At 37.1% G+C, this 24,005-nt stretch overlaps 2 protein-coding genes across 2 annotated transcripts in view; one reads left to right on the top strand and one right to left on the bottom strand.

The window, feature by feature from the left end:
* Window positions 1-15,376, top strand: part of RAB18 (RAB18, member RAS oncogene family) — a 35,380-nt gene extending 20,004 nt beyond the window's left edge. The window contains exons 3-7 of the mRNA XM_030832303.3: window positions 2,370-2,431; window positions 6,327-6,399; window positions 7,715-7,833; window positions 7,907-7,973; window positions 11,149-15,376. Coding sequence (XP_030688163.1) covers window positions 2,370-2,431; window positions 6,327-6,399; window positions 7,715-7,833; window positions 7,907-7,973; window positions 11,149-11,324 — 497 coding nt within the window. The 3' untranslated portion in view covers window positions 11,325-15,376. The remainder of the gene's footprint in view (window positions 1-2,369; window positions 2,432-6,326; window positions 6,400-7,714; window positions 7,834-7,906; window positions 7,974-11,148) is intronic.
* A 1,487-nt stretch (window positions 15,377-16,863) lies between these two features.
* MKX (mohawk homeobox) overlaps window positions 16,864-24,005 on the bottom strand; it is a 178,555-nt gene continuing 171,413 nt past the window's right edge. Inside the window, exon 6 of the mRNA XM_060291579.1 lies at window positions 16,864-17,106. Within this exon, the coding sequence (XP_060147562.1) occupies window positions 17,043-17,106 (64 nt within the window). The 3' untranslated portion in view covers window positions 16,864-17,042. The remainder of the gene's footprint in view (window positions 17,107-24,005) is intronic.

Here is a 24,005-nt window from a genome sequence, read left to right on the forward strand (position 1 = left end):
TGTGGGACTTCGCCCTTACCCTGTGGGATCTATCTCTTAACTTCAGGTAGATCGTGTCAGAACTGAATTGAATCGTGGGACACCCAGCTGGTGTCCCTGGAAAGTCAAAGAATTGGTAGTTGTGGGAAAAACCCTACGTATTGGGTCACAGAAGCGTTCAATGTTGTAGAGGAGAAACACAGGAGTGTTTTTTCCTAAACAGTCTGCTTCTATTATGAGCTCCTTGTTTGTCATCCACATGAGAAGGTTGAAAAGATAGTTTAATCAAATGTAGTGAGAAGTTGGCAAAATAAAATTTATCAGAAATATTCCCACTGCTGCCACCAATAAGGCAAATTAACAGCCACTTGCAAAACAGAAGACCCAGACTTGGTGAAGAAGCAGTTTGAGCATCTAAGAGCTAAAGAGATCAATGTCTGCACACGAGATCCACCAGAGGAACCAAGGGAGGATGAATGAGAACTGAAGGTCCTGTGTCCAGGAGAGGTACCCTTTCAGGTTGCCTGTCTCTTGACTTTGATGGTAGGACTCCAGGGGCAGTGTTTCCTGAGGGTGTTATCTGTAGCTTTCAAATCTAACGTGTCAGAAGAGTAACTTGGAGACAGTTATTGATATGCAAATTATACGTACGACAGAGAAAGTCATTAGACTGCCAAGAAATATATGCAGGAAATTATAAAAGAGAAAGAGGATATTGGGGGAGGGAAGGAGAACACAAACATTCCGGGAACACTGAGTTTCTTTTCCTGGGTAGACTAGCTGGTAGCAGTCTGCCCTTGAGCAGATTTGTCTTAGGTGTTTAAGAATAGAAAAGTTCTTTCTATCTTCTCTGAAGAACCTTGAGAATTTAACTGTGGAGCATGTGTGACAGGCCGTCTCTTTGCGATGTCTACCAGTGGCCTTCATTTAGTACCTCTACCAAGTCAGAACCATTTCTTCATCCACATTTTCTCAAGTTTGGGTGTCTTTTTTTTAAGCTATATGAGTAAAATGTAAATAATTTCATATTTTTTATAAAAATGGTGTGGCAGATTTCTTTATCTAGACCTGGTGAATACAAGATTACTTAATATATAGAATTTTTTGTTTGTTTTGCCTCAAAGAAACTGCACTTAGGTTTTCCTTGGACTGTGCAATTGGCACTGTCCTTTAACTTGTGGTTGCCTGACATTCTAGGAATGACTTCATCAACTTCTTTATCACCTTAGCCCAAGACACCTGTTTTTTTTTAATCTTTGGCATGCAGAAAGACCTGGTGTAATGCATGTTTTGAAATGCGTTTTTATTACCTAATTTGTGTGTGTAATGGATTATCAGAAATCATCCAAGAATTACTAATATATTTCCATATTGGCGACAGGTGTTCTAGGAAGCATTTAGTATTTGAGCATTTACATATATCATCTTAGTTGTGGCTGTTTTGAATTAATTGTGATAAGCTAAAATCTCTTGAAAGTTTCTTTCCAAGTGTCTTGAGTTAATATTTTCCCTCTGGCCAGTGGGATAGACTGCACATTATTTCTGATACTCTCTTAAGACATGTGGGCAGTTACTGTCATTTAAGCCAGATGGCATGTGTCAAGTCCTTTTCCAGGGCAGGGAGAGGTTTTGGGTGCTGCTGTAGTAGAGCCCAATGTGACTTCTTACGGAACTTGTCTTCTCTTCATGTAAATCAGTACATACAGATTTCACTGCTCTTCGAGCACTCCTCTTTAACTTATGAAGATTCTTAAAGGATTGGGCATAAACGTTTTTGTGTGTAAATTCTCTTTTTGCAATTGTGCAGTAGCAAGTGATTATTGATAAGGTTATATAAAATGAATACTGTTTTTTAGGATAAAAACAAACAAAAACAAAGAATTCTTAAGGCGAGAAAAGAGGGGCCCCTTTATAATTTTACCAGTCTTCCAAGCTGCCCACAGCCAGAATCTGACTTAGGGTGTTGGCGAGCTGTGGACAACGCTCCTAATAATAGCTTAGGGGGCCCTGGGAAAGTGCCCCAACCCACAGTCAGCCAGAGATCTCTACATCAGCACGGTGAACTCTAGCTCTTGGCTTTTAATGTGCCGGGTCGATCACCACCTTACACCTTACACTTTCATTTTTTTCAATAAAACGTTTGCTTTTTCAAGAAGTACAGGTAGGTGAATAAATTTTACAAGCATTTGGTTTTCATTTTTCTCGATTAAATTCTAAGCTGCTAAACTTTAGTGACACTTTTTCTTCTATCTTCACATCCATAACTCCAAGAATTCGGATGTGAATTTGGGCATTTAATAAAGTGGCTTTTCTGTTTCTTCATTTTCTTGGTAATTGATTTAAAATGTATGTTTTACTGGAATTCTTATCAAAATTTTCATTTTTCCAAGGTGTTGACTTTAAGGTGAAAACAATTTCAGTGGATGGAAATAAGGCTAAACTTGCAATATGGGTAAGAATTTTTAAAATGTATTCTGTGTAAATATTAAACTTGTACTTTTTGAAGAAGCAGAAATTGATGTGTGTGGTGTTCTAGAGGTGAATGAACAATGTGTGTTTAATAACTTGGGAGATTTGATGTTGATTAAAGGATAGACATAAATAGTTACATCTTATAATTCTGTAATCAGGCAGAGACTTGTTTTACTTACTCAGATTTTTAAAATACATAATCCCTTCAGAATATTTGAAAACAGAGTATTAAAAAAATCATCGTCTGCCAGAGAGAATCATTGTTATTGAATGTGTTTCGTTAAAGTTTTAAAAAGACAACCTACTCTGAACTAATGCTAAAGACAGTTGTTGTGGAGAAGGGAATGAAGCGATAGAAAAAATGATTTTTCATGTTTGTTAGTGTAAATATCTATAAAATTTGAGCTTGCCAACTTTGGATTTTTTTTAAATACTGATGCTGAGTGTTTACTTACTAGCGTCTTTTCATTTGCCTGGTAACCCAACTGTTCTGATCCGCATTCTCTGCTAACTAGACCTCTTCCTGGTAGTGCTGAATGAGGTAGCACTAGCTGCCGGAACGCCCAGGTTACTCAGTCTGCGTCCGTCTGCTCCTCTTTCCGCCTCTCCTTCCTTCCTTCCTATCTCTGTCTCTCCATCTAAGTACGATTGCTTATATATTAAATATATTACATATAAAAATATACTCATAAGCTAATTCCCACATACGCTATAGTTAAATATCTAAGTATATTTTTATAACATGATAATAATATTAGGACTGGTCTGCAGTCATCAAATTGAGTCATACTTCGGTGGCTAAGTAGTAAATGCTGGCTGGGTGGGTGTCAATTACAGATTGAAACAGCAAGTGTTCATGCATTGTATGATCTCATTCATGTTAATGGCATTCTCTGAATGGCACACTATTTCTAACACACACTTTATTCCAAATGACTGTGTGTCTTATGTTTTTTTTGTGTTTTTTTCTAAGATACAATGCTTTACATGATTGGTAGCCTGTTTGTCCCTTCCCCAAAATATGTTTAATATCAATCAGTACAGTAATGTCTAACAAGAAACAATTTGGAAAATGTTGGACTAGACCATAGTAAAATATATATTGAAGTTTAAGAATGCTCCCTTCTTTCCGAACTGAAGTGGAGCCTGATTTTCCGTGTTTTTCTTGTTTGATTTATTACCTCTTCTGCCCTTGCTCCTGCTGTGACATATACAATTTAGAATAGGATCTGAGGCTTGATGGTTGCTGTGAGATCTTACTTTCATACAAGAGGTTTTTTGTTTGTTTGTTTTTAATTTACTTTCTAGTTCCTGCTCAATAAAAAGGTTGGCAGGTATTACTGAAGTGACATCTTTATCATAGGCTTATAAATATTTTTTAAATAAGAGAGGCTTCTCCTGACTGCAAGGATAATATAGTTTCATTCTAAAGAGTATAATCAAAATAGTATGAAATTAATAGAGAAGAAAGTTCATCTTTAACCAATGTCTGCATTTTAGTGAACATCCTATAAAATATGTCAGACACATGCACATTGTTACACGTGTTGTATATGCAGCTTTCTGAAAGAAAGGATTCACCTGCTTGTCACCCTCCCCCCAACACACTATGTACATTGTTCTGTGTCAATAAATATAGAAGTACATCAGTTTAAATGACCATCTTAAGATATTTACACCGTTAATAGTTTTTCACAAAGATCAGAAGTGCTGTGATGAGCATACTAATTTTTACATCTGTGTGTACTTGTCCAGTTACTTTACAGTGTATACTTAGAAGCTGAATTACTGTCTCAAAGAATATGAAGACTTAACATTGGGGTATAGGAAAAAGGTCTTCTGTACTATATATTGTTAATCTTTCTCATTTTTGCCTTTCTGAGTAATAATTTTTCACTTATATTGCATTTCTTTTGATTAGTGAGCTTTTTTCTTGCATATTTATTGATTATATTTTAATGAATTTTCTTATATGCTTTGCCCTTTTTATATTAGTGTTCATCTTTTTCATGATTAAAGTCTTTATATAATAAAAATACTAGCTTTTTGTCATGTGCCACATTTTTTCCACTCTGTCATTTGTCTTTAAAATCTTATTTAAGAGGACTATACATTAATGTTCTTGTGTGTAATACTAACTCTGTCATATGCTGCAGACTTTTTCCCCTAGTTTGTCATTTACTTTCAAATCTTGTGGAGGATGAGTGTGGGGGGCGCGGGGAGAGAGCATGGTGTTGGGGAGGGGTGTTCTTGCCATACCAAGGGTTCAGTATTTACATGATTAAATCAGTTATTTTCTTCATGCATCTGGGTGTCATGTCATATTTAGGAAGGCCTTCTCACTCAGGATTAGAAATATATGAATCTACTTCATGTAAATAAAATCAGCTCCTCTCCCACTTGGATGCTCCTTCTAGGATTATTCAAACAGAATAGAGTCAGGCCCAGCCCTGCCTCCTGTGCCCCCGAAAGTGCGGCCCACACATCATGACCTACTTGGCACCCACCTCTGAGGTGGTTCTTCTCTACATCCTTCCCTCACTTCTACTCCCCACATTCTGTCATTTAGCCTTTCTAGATCCTTTCCAGCTTTGTCCGTTTCTGTCTTTAATAATCCTCTCTTCTTCCATCAGAAAATAAAACCACATATAATAAGCTCTGCTTCCTTTATCTTACAAAGATGTTATTACTTACTGCAAATGCCTGTTTTGAAGGCAAGCAAAGATCTAACTTCTGACTATTTAAACATATAAATTATATAGTTGTTATAAATTCTGATCCATCTGAGCTTCTGCTTGCCCCACAGCTGAACTCACACTTACAGCCATGGGACGGCAGTTGTTGACATTCGATGTACGTCTTTCCTTTTCTTCAGGTTATTTTACATTAGCAGACTGCAAAGTTTTTCTTAAAAGACTGGAAGATATTTAGTTCAACCCCAAGGTGGGCCGTCCAGCAGTACATAAGTGAATGGGTCTGGCTGTGTTCCAGGAAAACTTTATTTAATAAAAACATATAATGAAACAGGTGGTGGGCTGAGGCAGCAGTTTACCAACTGCTGCTTTGCTTAATCTTAGGTAGACTTGAGCCACAGTCCGAGGATGGTAGAAAGAAGACAGAAGGAACCAGGCCCAGAAGAAGAGACTTGCTAATTAGTTTACAACAAAAGTTGAGCAACTATTCTATGGCAGGAATTTCTCCGGGTTCTGGAGTTAAACTGGTGATTGAGCAGATGTGGTCCCTTCCTTGTGAAATTTACATTTCCTAGCTTGTGTACGTCTTATATTCATTACCCCTAATATGAGTCAGAAATGTAATAAGGAGTGGTTTGGTTTTAATGCATTTTCCTGAAAGAAGATACATAGAAAACATTTTTTAAAGTACAACCTAAAAATTGCCTACTTAAAATAAAACACCCCTGTAATTCTCTTTAAATCATTGGTTCTCAACCTTGATTCTGTGTCAGAATCACCTGGTGGGAAGAGTATTAAAACTTCTGTCATACCCTAGTTAAGTCAGAATCTTCATGGGTTCAAGCTAGGCGTCTGTATTTTCATTTCCCAGGAAATTTTATTGTGCCACTGGAGTTGAGAACAATGGCTTTCAATGAAATGAGTTTCATGTGTGATAAAAATCTTAAATTCAAAATTGTAGAAAACCTATACTTTGTTACATTTTTTCTAGAGATGAGGCAGTATTTGTTAGTTTTTATGTTACACTTGTCAGTAAAAAAAAAAATGTCTTATTTAAATTTTAAGTTTTAAATGAGCTTGATATTTTAATAATGCTGTTCAACTTTCTGCTTTTAAATTAGTATGTTGAAGGTTTTTATTTATACTTTGTTTTGTTTAATAATAATTTATTGCCACTTTTAGGATACTGCTGGTCAAGAAAGGTTCAGAACATTAACTCCCAGCTATTACAGAGGTGCACAGGGTGTTATATTAGGTAAGGTTTTACTTTAATATACCGTTTAAAAAATATTGTTTTATTACTGGGGAATTTCTAATTTTCCTTGTTTGTGAAGGTCAGTAAGTTTTTCTTTCATTTTTCTTTAGGGCTACTTTTATGTGACTTGAAGTTACATTAACTTCATGTAATATTAATGAATATTTACACTTTTAAAATTTTGTTTCAGCCCTTTGTCTAGCAATTAAAAAATAAAGATCAGACACATGTACTAAGGCGTGGTTTGGATTTATGCATTTTTCTGAAAGAAGATACATAGAAAACATTTTTAAAAGTACAACCTAAAAATCGCTTACCTAAAATAAAACACCCCTATAATTTATCTGGTTTAAAAGCGCGTGTTGCTGAGGACATAATTGAGGACCAGTCCTCCTGTCATTGGTCTGTCTTAGAGTATTACCAGAAACCAATCTTTAGTCAGCAGCTTACAAATATTAACTGCCAGATTATAAAAGAAGGAGAGTGTTGGTTGCTTAGCAGAATCTGTTTTCTTAGTCTTGAAAAATAGCACAGAGCACTTAGTACTATTGATTTATAATCGCACAGAACTTAAAAGCCAAGTGTGGATTTTCAATGTAATTTATTGAAAAGTGCTTGTTCTTAATATTCCTGAGAAACTGTTTAAAATGAATATTGATCAATTGTAGGGAGAAATCTCTTCTTATATATCATGACTTGTGAGGCTTTGGTTTCATTTCTGTTAATTTGACAGTGACTCTCATAGTTTTGGTTCAGCATCTCCTAAGTTTAGAAAACACTTTAAATTAATAAGCTCTTTAGTAAAATGCAGAGTGATGGGAGATGAAAGTGAAAGCAGAGGAAGACGATCAGGATTCCACCCACTAACTTTACATATTTTTTCAAATTTTCAAATTCTGGTCCTTGTGAGAAATAAAGTAACAGGGTCATAGATGCTGAAATTTATGTGAAATTTTTTGGTATTTTGCCACAGATTTGAATCTAAACACCTTTTGGTTTTCAGACAAACTTTTTTTATTGTTATAAATGGAGACACAGCTGTTGTTTTGCTTAATTTTCAGTTATCACATAGGATATAATTTCATTTCTCTCACAACATATGTAAATAAAGTTGAAGTATGTATGTAAATGCATTTTTTTTTTTTTTAAATACACTTGTTTCTTCCATCTGGATCAGTAGGCACTGATTTTTAAGCATTGAAGGCTTAAAAAACAGACTTGTCTGTATAGTAATGTCAGTTCCTAGTACATATCAGAAATGTAATGCCATTGTTTCTTACTTTTGATATTTAATAAATGATTCTTTTTATTTCAGTTTATGATGTCACAAGAAGAGACACCTTTGTTAAACTGGATAATTGGTTAAATGAGTTGGAAACGTACTGCACGAGAAATGACATAGTAAACATGCTAGTTGGAAATAAAATTGATAAGGTGAGAAGTCAGACACTTGGCAGTTTGGCTCTATATTTTGGTAGCTTTTCTTAATCTTTGATTTATCTTTTAGGAAAATCGTGAAGTTGACAGAAATGAAGGCCTGAAGTTTGCACGGAAGCATTCCATGTTATTTATAGGTAGGTGTGTGAATCTTTATCTTTTCATTATTAATGAAGAGTTTTTAAATGGAGTTTCTGTTACATTGTTCTCTTTATGAACCATAAAATGTGTGTATATAGCTCATGGTTGTCTTGTGCTATAAAACTAACCAACTGTAGAACCAGGTTCCTTATTTTTCTTTCTGTGAAAAAGAATAGGATCTCACATCATGTGAAGCCTTACAGAAGAGTCACACCATTCCTCTCCTTCAGGAAAGCCAGGGACCCAGCCCTGCAGTCGCACCTGCTAGTTCATGTGCTGGCAGCAGTGGCACCACCTGAGAGCTTGTTAGAAATGCTTCATTTCAGACCCTAGCCCAGTTTTTCTGAATTAGAATCTGCATTTGAGAAAGATGTTCATGTGATCTGTATGCACGTTAATATGTGAGAAGCACGGTAGAGCTAGTGTTGGCAAATACAGCACGGGCCAGATGTGGCCCCACTGTTAGTATGGGAACACACCATGCCCGCTCACCTGCGTTGCTGTCTGTGGCTGCCTTTGTGCTTCATGGCAGAGTTGCCATTACAGTGCGAGGCAGTATGGCGTCAAAGCCTAAAATATTTACTCTCTAGCCACTTACAGAAGATGTTTGTTGGCCCCTTGTCTGGCATAGTGGACTGGCTCTACCAGTTGGGAGCTTTTAAAAGTTACACTCTCTGGGCCTTACTTATCACGGGTCTGAAACAGAGCCTCGAAGGCAGTTTATAAGAAACACCCTAGTTAATTCTGATGTGAAGCCAGCCTTAGGAATTACTGTTTTAGCTATTCCACTGTATTAGAACCCAGTAGGAATCAGGAAATGGAAATGGGAGAACATCACATATAAAGAGAAGTGGGGTGGTGTAAGTGGAAGGTGTAGGGAATTTTAGACAGGGATTGAGTAGTATCTCTACTGCTTACTTGCTAGGTGTCTTTCATTTCTATATGTTAGTTTGTTCAATTAATATTTATTGAACACTGAGGATACAACAGTGAACAAAATGGTCCAACTTCCTGTCCTCAGGGAGTTTACATTCCAGGCTGGGAAACAGACTCGTGTAAGTAAGTAGTGCTATGCAGGAAATAAAACATAGTAAGGGAAGAGGGAATGACCAGGGTGGGAGGTAATACGGAACAGTTCTCTGAGAGAGTGCCATTTGAGCAAGAATTCGTGGTATGAAGATCAAGACGGAGAGTGTCTCAGGCTGAGAGAATAACGAGTATTTCCTGAGGTAGGAACCAGCTTAGTGTGTCTGAGCAACAGGAAGGAAGCTTGTGGGCTGGAGCAGAGCGTGTGCTGGAGGAAAGGGTGGTGATGATGGGACAAGAGATCTTAAAAGGTCATGTTGGACCTCCTAGGCTATGGTAAAGAAATGAGTTTTATTCTAAGCAAGGTGGAAAGCAAGGGAGTAGTGCTGTGACTTGATATTCTTTTAAAGAGACTCATTTGTGTAGCAAATGGCCCGTGAGAAGCAGAAGCAAGAGGGTGCTTATTCTCTTACAGTGGCCTAGATGAGGGGTGCTGGTGGCGCTGACTGTGGTGGCAGTCATGGCTGGTGGGAAGTTGGCAGATCCAGGAGACGCTTTGAGGGTAGAGCTGACAGCACATAGGTTGTGTGTGGAGGATAAGGGAAGAGAGCAGTCAGGATAAGTTCAGGTCTCTGGCATGAGCAGCTGGGTGAATGGTGGTGCCGTAACTGAGATGTGGAAGTTTGAGATGAGAACAGGTTTAGGCAGAGGAATAGGGAACCCAGAGTTCTGCTCAGACGTAAGACCTGTCTTTCAGACAACCAGTGGACATCCTGGTCACTGGCATTTAGGTGGCGTTTAAAGTCACGGGATTAGAGCAATCACTACAGGAAAAACTGGATAGAAAAGGGCTGATGATTGAACGCTGGGGCACTCCAGCAATCAGAAGTCAGCAGAAAGAGGAGTGCCAGCAAGTAAGGCTGCGAAAGATACGCCAGGGAGAGAGGAGGTGCCGGGAGTGTTCAGTGTCCTGCAGGCCACGTGAACCAAGTGTTTAAAGGAAGAAGGCGGTCGGCCACATCAAATGCTGCAAGGGGTCAAATGAGAAAAGGACGTTGGATTTGACAAGGCACAGGCTTTGGTAGTCTTGACAAGAATAGTTTCCATGGAGTGGTGGGAACAAAAGTCTACTCAGAGTAGTTTGAAGAAAATTTTGAGATAAAGTGGAAACAACTTATATGGACAACTCTTTGTGACAGTTTTGAGAGAGTAGAGAAACTAGGTGGCTACTGGAGGAGGTGTGGGCTGGAGGGCAGGTTGTTTGGTTGGGCGGGTGGGTGTTTAATGAGACGGACAATAATTTTGGTGGGCTTTGAAGCTGACTGGTATAATCCAGAAGAGAGGGCACATGATTTTTCAGTGAATGAGAAGGGATGGGATCCCGGGAACTAGACAAAGGGGGGCCTCAGACGGCAGCCGGGATGGTTCACCTGTTGTAACAGGAGTGAAGGCAAAGCCTAAGGATACAGATGTGGGTGGGCTGGGAACCCTGTCAGTGGGATGATCAGGAGTTCTTGCCAGGTTGTTTCGGGTTTTCTCAATATAGAGCTAGATCATCAGCTGAGGTAGAGGAGCTTTAAGATGACGGAATAAATAGTCATCTCAGACTGGAAAAAAAGGTAGTCACTGGGGAAATACAGGATTGGGGAGCAGGGCTGGATTGGGGAGCAGGGCTAAGTGTCCACATGCGTCTCATAAGCATAAATTTAAAATGGGACTAGTGTTCATGGTTGTATGTCATTTATCCAACCACCTATAGCTGCTGGGTCCCAGGCACAGAGCAACCAGATTGTTTAACTTAGAGCCTAGATTTCCTTATTCTAAAACGGGAATGATACCTGCTTCAGGGGCTAATATTAAGAACTAAAAAAATTAAGGAAAGAACTTTGGCGTAGTATTTGAGTAGGGCTTTAAAATTTACAACTCTATCACAAAATCTTGGGCTTATATACCGCTAGTCTTACAGATAGAACTTAAATAGCTCAACTTTGAGAGTTGCAGGAAATTCGCTAATCTTAAACCTGTGGGGAGAGATTCGGCTTTTTATATATCATCAGCTGATATTTCTGCTGTAATAGTTTTCCAGAAAAACGTAGAAATATGATCAGAAGAGAATATACTCTGACATTTTTCCTTGAATTTCAGAGGCAAGTGCAAAAACCTGTGATGGCGTACAGTGTGCTTTTGAGGAACTTGTTGAAAAGATCATTCAGACGCCTGGACTGTGGGAAAGTGAGAACCAGAATAAAGGAGTCAAACTGACACACAGGGAAGAAGGGCAAGGGGGAGGGCCCTGTGGTGGTTACTGCTCGGTGTTATGAACTCTGGGGAGCTCCATCTCTTGCATATTTGATCGGATAACGTCATCTTTCTGTATATAAACTCTTCAACTGCTATTTTAGGGTCCTTGCAGTTTGCACATACTTGTTTTGTATCATGGCAGTAAATACTTGCGAGAAATCCCACTTATCGACCGTTTCCAGGTAAAACATTATGGTGAGCATGCATAGTTTGCAATCTGCAGTTTTTTATGTAACATAAAATAGGTGTACCTTTATAAGTACATTTGATTTTATGATTTACATTCATCATGTGATTTTTTAAAAATCCACTTATCTAGTGTATGTTGATACAAGGTCTATTTCTGGTGTCCTTTTCATTTAAATACTCATCAATTACTGAATTAATTGGTATGTAGAACTCCTAGGACCACTGAGAGACATACAGGTATCATCAAACCTGGCAAATTTCCCTTCAGAAATAACAAAGAGCATGATTCCATAACTTTTCTAGGATGTTTGCTGATGGATTCTCTTTTAGTACTAAGCAAATTTCTCTTTACAGGCTGTAGTCCAGGCCAATTTATAATTAAATCTCTGTTTGTTCTGATGATGCTTCTAAAATAGCATCGATATGTTAAAGAAGTTTGGTCTTACTTTTAATTTAGTTCACAAGTAGCTCAGTTGCTTAACTGGAGTTTTAATTCTGTGATATGTACATGGGATTCATGACCCTTTGTGCAGCATTTTTGCTTATGTGGTATTTGACAGGATGGCAATAAGGTTTCCCCCCATTTTGTTTTCAGAAGGACAGAAATGGTGTGTTTACGTAACTCATGTAGTACTTTGACCACTTTTAGAAACAACATCTTTTTCCATAAATGTTGGTGGTGTTTGTGCAAGCACTTCAGTCGTAGCTTGTGTAATGTTAATGAATATCTGTATCTTATGACTTCCATAAATGGCTAGTTGATACTCAAAAGCCTACTTCTGTGTTTTGAGGGTTGGGGGAAAAGACACTAAATTATAATTTGAGAAAGGCATATTGCTCCCAGATTTTGATGTGTGTGGGAAAATACTGTTGCAATGAAAATCTTGGTAATTTACTGTAACAAGTAGCCAATAGTTTATCAAAACCAACTTGTACAGACTAATAAATCTTCTCCACAGTATTCAGTTTTCTAACCTCTTGCTGTTGTACACTGTATATTTTTTCACTCGTATATTTAATTTACATTGATCTCTGCTATTTTAAGCCTCCAGATAAGTAATTTGTCCTTTCAGGCAGGTTACTCTAATACCCCTCAGTAAGATTAATAAGAAATATTAATTTCTAGGCAGTTTGTTCTCTGTATACAGGTGCAAATGATAAACATTTTTGTGGGTCACCTTTGCAATATATGTGATAATGGGCTGAAATGTACCTCTTCACATAAGAAAACCTTACATTCTACGTGGTTCACACTTGTTAGACTACATTACATTTGATTAAAGGTTTTCTGCATTATGTATGTTTTTACTAAACATGAAACATATACTACTTTAATGTTGGAGAAAGATAGCTAACACATGTACTTAACGACTTGTTGTTACATTAAAACTGTAGAGTTGTATATTTATGTAGTTTCTGTATTGACATTTCTGTTTATTGCTTTTTGCTCCTTGAACTATGTAATACTCTTTCTGTGCATTGGATTGTCTTGATTTGGTCAGAATTTGGATACATATGAGTCACTTAACTTTTAACAACTAATTTTGTTTGATTTATATTGTAACCTTTATAGTTTTTAAATAAATATAGCCTGCTTTCCCTAGATGCATTTGTGCAGGAAGTATTATACATTTCCCTATTACTCTCATCAGCTGAGGAAGTCCTGAATACAGTGTTATTCACATTGTCACTATTTTGTTGCAAGCTTCTTGTTTCATAGTGTAGGTTTTCTAAGTGAAGTAGTAGTGATATCTAAAATTAGTCACTTAACAGGATTTTGTCAGTTCTTCATTTCTCAGTCATTTGTAGTAGTTTTAAAGTGCCTTTTGCAGATGGAGAAAATCAGAACAATTAGAATATAGTGTTTTGAGTCTGGGAGTACTGAGATAGACCTAAACAAAAAAATAACTTCAATTTGTATTAACAGTAATAGTTAACATTTATTGAAAGCTTACTGGGTGTCAGGTCCAGTTCTAAGTGCTGGATTATGTCATTAAACCTCACAGCAACCTTAAGAGATTGGTTGGTACTGCCATTATGCCCATTTTAAAGATGAGGATAACGAAACATAGATAGGTTAAGTAACTTCCCAAAGATCACAGAGCTAGTCAGTGATGGAGCTGGATTCCAGTCAAGGCATTTTCACTCCTGAGTCCATACTCTTAACCACCGCTCCCTCTGCTACGGCTAGTTTTTGTTTTAACATAGCAGGTTTATCATTCTTTTGTTATGTGTAATAGAAGATTTTCAGGATTTTTGGTTATAGAGTAAATCCCATTGATGTAAACCAACTGTGTAAATCATTTGACCTAGAAGTTAAGGTAGTAGAGTAGGTGGTCTCTTAGTGAAAATCTCTGACTTAGTAAAGGTACAAAATCAGGAGACTTAGGGCACCTTAATTTCCTATTTGTAATTGGATATGGGAAAAGTTATTAAATCTGGGAACAGCCTTTCAGCTCAAAATTGAAATCTAGGGGATGTTTTCATTTCAAGTACTCAGTTGCCATCTATAAATTCACACTTGGCTTTCTAACTGAATACAGTGAAATTGGACTTGATTTTGATTCATTGTAATTTGCATACTTGAAATATACATGATTACATGATTCTGTTTTAAGTGTGGGATAGCACAAACCTACCTCATATCTATAATGTCTTTAAATACAGTTTAATATATATTTTTTCTAACTGATTTTCAAGTGAACTGGGATAATCCTCCAGATCCAACAGCTTGTAGGTCTTTTCAGTATTCAAGCATTATGCTTCTATATTTTGGGGTCCATTTCATCAGTCATACTTATGAAGTTTTTGCGTCCTTCATTTATTTTCCCTTGTTAGAGATAGGAATAAAAGCATTTAATCAGTTTTAGAAGATATACTAGTTCTGACCCCAGCTATGCTGAGGGTAATCAACTATAGATTTCATCTTGGGTTTTGTCTGGAAATGTTGAAGGAAGAGAACAGAAAGAAATAAGCTGAGTCAACACTTGGAGCTAAGGAATATAGATTTACCCAGGAATCTCCGTTTTTATTTTTTATTATCATTTTTAATGGGAACATCTATCAGGTTGGAGGAAAAGAAACATGCTCAACTTCTGTTACATTATGGGCTTTAAATTTTACTGTTTGTTGCTAGCTTTTTGTTTCATATTTAGGAATCAGTAACATTTCTGATAGTGGTATAAAGTTTGCTTTAGTGCCTCTCAGTTACAACTGTTTTGTCACAAACGTTTCCAATAGTACTGTGAGCTTCTGTTCTCACAGGAGCTGCCCCCTCACCATCTCTCTCTCACACACAAAAGCAATGTTTCTTTTTCTTTTATTAACCTGATAAACAATAAACTATGTAATTTTATTTGTATTTCTTTGATTACTAGTGTGGTTGGGCACTTTTAACATTTTATTGGATATTTGTATTATTTTCTTTCATTCCTCGTTCCTGTTATGTTGTGCTTGCCCATTTGGCATCCACCTCCCACTTTTTCTTTGGATAACTGCCCTCCATCATCACACATGCAGTTTGGATGGGACTGTCGCACCTTCAGCTCTGGAGCTGACGTGGTTGTCTTTAACCAGTGCCACTTCCCCCCAAGTCCCCACAGTAAATGGTTCAGATGAGGCTACTTAGTTATAAGGTGTTTGCTGAGGCTCCCTCAGGAACTGCAGAGGAAGACACTTTCTTGGAGATGTGGTGATCCTGAACTTGCTGCAGCCAGCTCTTCTATTTAAAGGCGCCAGCCTGAGGGCGGTACTAAGAAAATAAAAGTGTGTCCAAGTTGGACCCTTGATGCAATCTGGAGCCCCTGGATCAAACTGGACCTGAAGTTAGCTACACTTCTGGACTTTTCACTTATGTGAGCCAATAAATTCCCTTTTGGTTGAAGCCAGTTTGAGTTGGATTTTTTTTCTTGTAACCAAATGTATGCTCTGTGAGTGTATATGGTCTTTGTAGGGGCTCTTTGTACATTGAATTCAGTATGTTGATGACTATCACTTGAAAAACCATTATTCTTAAGTAACTTAATATTTTAGTGAGGTTATTTCATATATTTATTTGTGGATATATACATATATATAATTTTAAGGACTCCTTATTTTATAGGGTCTCATGTTTTTTGGTTTAATTTCCTCTGTCATCCCAACACTCACTCTTCCCCTTTCCCACCTGAGATAATCATTGTTACAACCTGGCATGTATACCCTTTCTGTATTTCTCCATGCCTCTTTAATCGTATGCAAGTATGTATATATACATTATTTTACAAGAATGAGATTGTCTGTATAATCATCTCTGCATGTTGCTGTTCTTACCTAACAGTAGACTGTGAAAATACCTCTAAGCCAACTTGGATGCATCTATTATCTATTTATTTCAATGATTGTACAATGTTAATATTCCATGGTATGGATTATCACAGTTTATTTAACCATTCTTCTAGGAATGGGCACTTATATTGTTTCCATTTTGGCCTTTGCAGATGGTGCTGCAATAAGTATCCTTGTACACATATCGTTTTGTTTCTATGGGATAAGATATTTAAGAGTTGGATCTATGGGCCAAAGAAAGTGTATGTATTTTCTAGTTTTGATAGATCTTATAAATTGCTTTCCAAAAATCTGTAACAGGGCTTCCCTGGTGGCGCAGTGGTTGAGAGTCCGCCTGCCGATGCAGGGGACACAGGTTCGTGCTCCGGTCCGGGAGGATCCCGCATGCTGCAGAGCGGCTGGGCCCGTGAGCCATGGCCGCTGAGCCTGCGCGTCCGGAGCCTGTGCTCCGCAGCGGGAGAGGCCACAACAGTGAGAGGCCCGCGTACCGCAAAAAAAAAAACAAAAAAAAACTGTAACAATTTACATTTCTACTAGCAATATGTAAGGGTATTGTTTTTCCCCCTGCATTCCCCATCAGCAGTAGGAGGTGTTCACAAAATTTAATTTTTGCCACTTTGATGTACATTAGTTTGCATTTTCTGCAGAGCATTTTTTCATGTTTGTAGGCTATTTGGAGTTACTCTTTTTTGAAATGGTTATTCATATCATTTGTCAGTTTTTCTGTTCAATTTTTTTCCTGGTTTTATGATGTTATATGAGCTCTTTGTATAGTACAGATACTAACCCATATATATGTAAGTTTTAAGCATTTTTTTCTAACCCAGTGTTTGTTTTTCAGTTTGTTTATGCTATATTTTTTCTTACAATTTATTTTTTAATATTTTATGCCTTTTGGGTTCCTCGGCTCTTAGACTGTACATGCAATCTCCTTAACCTCTTCTGAGACTTTTGTTTTACTTTTTTCTTTTTAAATCCTTAATAACTTAGAATTCACTTTTGCTTATGACACAAAGTAGGGAGCCATCTTATTTTTCATATGGGTAGCCAGTTGTGTCAGTACTACACATTAAATAAACTTTCTTTACCCCACTTACCCCAATCTTGCCCTAGATAAAATTCCCGTAAGTACTAGAATCTACTTTGGTCTTCTATTTTGGGCTCTCTTCACCTTAGAAGGTTATGGATTTCAGTGCAATTGGTTTTCTTTAGTCCCGTGTGTTTCATTTATGTTTAAAAAACGTTCTTAGAAGGGCTCTGTGGGTTCCATCAGACTGTAGCAGAGGCCTGGCAAAACAAAGGTTTTGACGTTAGTGGCTCTATAATATGTTCATGGCTGATAAGGAAGTCCTTTCTCACTGTTTTCAATTTGTTTTTTTACATATGATTCTTTCACTTTATCCTTTGCCCATTTTTCCTTTTTGTGGTTCCTTTTTTTAATAGAGGTCTTTTATAAAATGTGATGTGGATACTAGTCTTTTGTCACTAATATATATTCCTGAAGTCTTGTCACAATTAGTGGTTTGTCTTTTGAATTTCTTTGAAATAGTGCATAATTAAAATTTTTAAACTCAGAATTTAATCATTTCAGTCTGTAAAAACTAGAATTCTAATTGGAATCACCTGATAAATATTTCTATGTTAATTATGAGAAAACTGATAATTTAATGGTAAGACTTGCCATTAGGAAATGAGATATCTTTCTGTCTATTCAGATTTTATACTGTTTTTATATTTATAGTTTTCTTTACATAGGTCCTGAACCTTCTTTTTCAAAACTATTCCTAAGAACTCGTGTGTGTGTGTGTGTGTGTGTGTGTGTGTGTGTGTGTGTGTAGAGTTGGTCTTCTCATTTCAGAATCTATGAACTTGTTGCTAATAAGGAAAAGCTGTTGACTTTTCTGTCTATCCAGCTGACTAATTTGGTACTTTGGTTTAAAATAAGGTTTCTTGGGACATCCCTGGTGGTGCAGTGGTTAAGAATCCACCTGCCAGTGCAGGGGACATGGGTTCGAGCCCTGGTCCGGGAGGATCCCACATGCCATGGAGCAACTAAGCCCGTGAGCCACCACTACTGAGCCTGCGCTCTAGAGCCCACGAGCCACAACTACTGAAGCCCGTGTGCCTAGAGCCCATGCTCCACAACAAGAGAAGCCACTGCAATGAGAGAAGCCTGCGCACCGCAAGGAAGAGTAGCGCCCATTCACTGCAACTAGAGAAAGCCCAGGCACAGCAACGAAGACCCAACGTAACCAAAAATTAATTAATTAATAAAATAAAATAAAATAAGGTTTCTTTGTTTTCTAGGTAAAATAGAAAAAATGTAATTTGTAATTTTAATACATATATTTATTCAGAGGAAATTACAGCCATCTGTTTTGTTTCTAATATCATTTTGAATCTCTTTTTGACAAAGTGTTTGGAGGGAGCCCCCCATTTCACAACTGCTGTTAGGGTCTGCGGCCTTCCAAAGAGGCAACTAACATGCAGCTAGCTCCTCGACCAGCCCTCCCAGCCTCTCCAAGGCCAGGGGTCTTCTTAGAATTCCACAGGCCGAGCTCTCCCTAGGAGAGCTTTCCACCGCTTTCTGCTTTTTTCTTACGTAGTCATAGTGAGACTTGGCTATTGTTTCTGTTGGTGCTAACCTCATGTTTTGCAAGATTCATAAAATTGGGGATTCTATCTTTTTCTACATGCTGGAATACTTAATTTTAAAAATGGGTATTGCCTGTTTGTTGTAAGTTTCCTAGACTTGGTTCTCAGTTTCTTCAAATTGAAAATGGGATAATAATAGTCTCAATACTTTGTAGGGTTGTTCTGGGCATTAAATGAATTAGGGAGTATAAAGCTTGACACAGTACACTTCAATAAGCTTAGCTATTATTAGCATATCATGATTATTGGTCGTCTTAGTTTTTCTATTCTTAAGTCAGTTTTTATAATTCACATAGAGAAAACAGTGGGGTTTTTTTCCTTTTGAGATTTAAATTTTTTCTGGAACAAAATTGGGTATACTCATTTGAAAATTATTTTTCTAAGGTTATAGTTTCTCATTCCATACGTGTATATGTGAATTTTCCTTTTTTCTTCTGCAAGCAGTTTGTCTCTTTGGTCTTTTCAACAGGCAAAAACTGGCATGGAAGAGTGAACTGGAAATAAATGATACAGTGATTTCTAAGGAGAGCCAATAAGTGCAAATGAGGCACCTGTTGAGGATGCTGCCAGGTTCCCTGCGTTGTGAAGACCTAGATGTTGACAGCCAACCCCACGTCAGGCTCTAAGGCATCCTGCATGTCCCAGCCTCTGAAGTCTGCACCTGCCACCGTGTCAGGAAATAGGACAGGCTCCTGGCCACGAGGCAGCTGTCCTCTTGAGATTCATGTGCCTTTAGCCATATTTCCTTCACTAGGAATTTTAAGCTACTTAAATATTCCTGTGTGTCACACTCATACCACCTTTTTTCGGTTAGAAACACAAACAACATCTAAGTTTTCTCTAAAACAACACTAATAAATCTTGCAGTGCTGGATAGAGAGCATAAATAACCATGTACATTAATAAACATGTCTGTTTACACGTACCTCTTGCACAGTTCACTTTTCATGAATAGAAATACGAATAAATCACTCTTTACAAAATGACTTCAGAGTTATAATACCAGTAGATCTACCAAGCATGAACCTGCTAAGAAAACGTCAAAATTCACTTGCATTCTTTTTAACCTTAAGGTGTTTATCTCACTACGGATGTAAAGTGTTCAAATTACTTGAATACATATTTTTCTATGTGGTCTTACTATCTATTTGATATAAGTTCATTTGTTCCTGCATATATTCAATTTTAGGGTTACTTTTTTCACCCCTTTTAATTTAGTCTTGAATAATTAAAACATTTCACATGGCTCAAAAGTCAATACCAGATAAAAAGCTAAATCAGACAAGTCACGTTCCCAAACCTATTGACCCCATTGTGATCTTGCCTTCCCCATATGTAGTCGTTATCAATAGGTTCTGGTTTATTCCTCCTATGTTTGTTTTTGCAAAAATTATGCAGTATTCTTTTTTTCCATTTCTTATACAAAAGGTAGCATCTGTAGACACTCTTGAATCTTGCTTTTTTACTTAACAGTGTAACCTGAAAAATCACTCCATGTATCCTCAGTTTGTAGCGTTCTTCCTCTTTTTTTTTTATGGTTGCAAGTCCTCCATTGTCCTGGGTTGCACAGTTTATTCAACCAGTTGCCTGTGAATGGGCAGTGAATAACCGTATGTGTTGTTTCGTATCTGTGGAGGATAAGTTCCTAAGGCAATTTAAAAAATCTTTATTGAAGTATATTTTACATAAAATAAATTCACCCATTTTAGGACTGTAATTTGATGGGTTTTAATAAATACATACACTTATGAAACCGCTATCACAAGATCTGGAACCTTCCTATTACCAGGACATCCAAAAGTTCCCTTGTGTACAATGTTTGGTCCCCTTCTTCCTCCCATCTCCACTATGCCTGACACTGCCTGGGGCTTCCTCTGTGACCCCCGGCAGAATGGCTCTGGCCTCTTGTATTCTCCACCTGCGAATTCTAGACCTACAGTTTCTCCTCTTTTATCCAATAGAGCCATTCACCTTTTCTCCATTTTGCATAAATCTAGAATAATAATGTTCCTCACTGCTAAGAAGATTTGTTCTTCAATTTCTTTAATATACTTTTAACATGTTTTTGGGAGGACATACAAACAAACTCACGTGCTTGGGGGTACCCTCCTACGCTGGAGCCATTTTTTTAATTGAAGTATAGTTACTGTACATTATTATATAAATTACAGTTGTACAATATAGTAATTCACAATTTTTAAAGGTGATGCTCCATATATAATTATTATAAAATATTGGCTATATTCCCCATATTGTATAGTATATCCTCATAGCTTATTTTATACCTAATAGTATGTACCTTGTAATACCCTACCCTTATACTGCCCCCCCCACTTTTCTCTCCCCACTGGCAACCACTAGTTTGTTCTGTATATCTGTGAGTCTGCTGCTTTTTTGTTATATTCACTAGTTGTATTATTTAGATTCCACATATAAATGAACAGCCATTGTTAACTAGCAAGGTCAACAAGAAATTGTTGATGGGGGGAAACTGTAGAACCAAAGGATGGGTGTTCCCAGTAGGGTCAAATATTTTGGAATGGATATATCAAGGCAAGTGAGCTAGAAAGACAGGCACCAGTGGAGAGATGCTTGCTAGTGAGATTCTGGGAGTAGACCACAGTTACAAACATGTATGAGTGCCTGATGTGGGGTGAAGAGGCCCAAGTACTAGACGGGTCATGGATGTTTCTTCAATCAATAGATACACAGTTGAATTAGTTCTAGATTCTATTCTGTTCCACAAATGTAGTCCAAATAATGATTTGATTTGCAATATATTTATAAATCGTTTTCCCCCTTGCAATTTTTTTTAACATCTTATCTCAGCAATCATTTTATCCAGTTACAAAATAAAGTTCTTTGGAATTCTGACAGGAGCCTCGTTATATTTATGTATTAACTTACAATCTGACATTTTAAAAAGTCTTCCCATCCAGAAACATGGCATATCTTTCCATTTACTGAGTTCTTGCTTTATGTCTTTCAATAAAATTTTAGAATCTCCTTCATATAAACCCCCTAGCTATGTTTGTTAATATATTCCTAGGCATTTTATTCTTACTATAGTATATCATGGGTTTTTTTCTTATTTCTTTTTCTCTGTAATAAAGAAAAATTAGTTTATATGTTTCTTACAAACATCATCTTAATGAATTTATTAATACTAATCTCTTTAGTGTTTCTTATTATCTAGGTTCATAATAATATGTGTGAGTAAAGATAATTTTATCTGATCCTGATTTTATGGCAATAGTTTCAGTATTTTGCCTTTTAATGTACTATTTGCTTTTTTCTTTATTTCAATAAATAGCCTAATTAGAATATTGGTTTACATCCCTACTTTTAATATTTGAATTCAGTCTTATGAAGAATGGCAGCTGAATGTTTTCAATTTTATTTTATTTTTTGCCACCTATTGATACAAGCAAATGGTTTCATTGTTTTGTTTAATGTAGGAATCATGTTGAAGATTTCTTGTTGCAAAACCATCCTTACATACTAGGAATATATCTTACTTGTCTGAATTGTATTTTTTAAAAATATTCTACTGGATTCAACTTACATGTTTGTAGCTCTTGCATCTATAAGCTATCTCAAGGGAATCTTGTAAATTGATCTGTCCTCAGCACCAAGAAAAGGGCAGCTCATGCATACAATTGTGTTTCCCCCTCCACCCTGTAGACTTCTGGCGTCTTTTATGGGAGTGAATTCAGTGAGCACAAGCTGTGTGGCCATCCAGGGAGGCCCTAGCTAGAAAAGTGGCCTATAGTAGATGAGTTTACCATAAATTTTCAAATTTATTGCCATATATAAATAGATGAATATATAAGGTCTCCTAATTTCTTCTGTAGTTGGGGTTTTACCTTGTTTCTTATCCCCTAACTATGTATTGTCATTTTCTCTCTTGTATGGTCAGATTTGTTGGGGTTTAATATGTTTTATTTGTATTTTCAAAGAACAAGATTTTATTTTATCAATATTTTAAATTCTACTTAATAATTTTATCCTTTATTTTTAAAAAAACCTTTTTATTTTGGCATAATTATAGATTTGCAAGAAGTTGCAAAGATAGTACAGAGAGGTCCCATGCACCCTTCACCCAGTCTCCCCCAGTGGTTACATCCTACATGACTATAATATCAAAACCAGGTGATTGACGTTGGTCCAATAGGTGTGTGTATTTCTACATTTTATCACATATGTAGATTAGTGTAACCTCCACCATATTTATGATACAGAATAGTTCCATCACACAAAGCTCTCTCCTGTTCTATCCTCTTATAGTCATGCCTCCCCTTTCCCCCATCATCCCTAACCCCCAGCAACCAGTGTGTTCTCCACTATATAATTTTGTCATTTCGAGAATGCTCCTGGGTTAGCCAAGAAGTTTGTTTGGTTTTCCGTATGATGGCTCTAGTAGTACTTGGCTGTCTTTAACTTCATTCGAAACAAGTTTGTTAGATTGTATTGTGACAGCTGTCATAGCGTGCATTAAAAAAAAACATCAAAACTGGTGAATTTTTGTGTAGCAGTTTTAATATTGAAGATGCAAGAAAACAACATTTTTGGCATATTACGCTTTATTATTTCAAGAAAGGTTAAAAACCCAACTGAAACACACACACAAAAGATTTGTGCAATGTATGGAGAAGGTGCTGTGACTGATCAAACGTGTCAAAAGTGGTTTGCGAAGTTTCGCACTGGAGATTTCCCATTGGAGGATGTTCCACGGTCGGATAGACCAGTTGAAGTTGGCAGCGATCAAATCGAGATATTAATTGAGAACAATCAATGTTATAACACACAGGAGATCGCCAACATACTCAAAATATCCAAGTCAAGTGCTGAAAATCATTTGCACCAGCTTGGTTATGTTAATCACTTTGATATTTGGGTTCCACATAAATTAAGCAAAAAAAACTTTCTTGATCATATTTCCCCATGGAATTCTCTACTTAAATGTAACAAAAATGTTCCATTTTTAAAACAAATTATGACAGGTGATGAAAAGTGGTTACTGTACAATAATGTGGAATGGAAGAGATCGTAGGGCAAGTGAAATGAACCACCAGCAACCACACCAAAAGCCGGTCTTCATCCAAAGAAGGTGATGCTGTGTATATGGTGGGATTGGAAGGGAGTCCTCTATTATGAGCTCCTTCCGGAAAACCAAACAATTCATTCCAACAAGTACTGCTCCCAATTAGACCAACTGAAAGTGGCACTCGATGGAAAGTGTCCAGAATTAGTCAACAGAAAATGCACAATCTTCCATCAGGATAACGCAAGACCGCATATTTCTTTGACGACCAGGCAAAAACTGCTACAGCTCGGCTGGGAAGTTCTGATTCATCTGCCGTATTCACCAGACACTGCACCTTTGGATTTCCATTTATTCTTTACAAAATTCTTTACAAAGTTCTCTCAATGGAAAAACTTTCAATTCCCTGGAAGACTGTAAAAGGCACCTGGAAGAGTTCTTTGCTCAAAAAGATAAAAGTTTTGGGAAGATGGAATTATGAAGTTGC

The sequence above is a fragment of the Globicephala melas genome, chromosome 2 (assembly GCF_963455315.2).
Source record: "Globicephala melas chromosome 2, mGloMel1.2, whole genome shotgun sequence".
Classification (NCBI taxonomy): Eukaryota; Metazoa; Chordata; class Mammalia; order Artiodactyla; family Delphinidae; genus Globicephala; species Globicephala melas.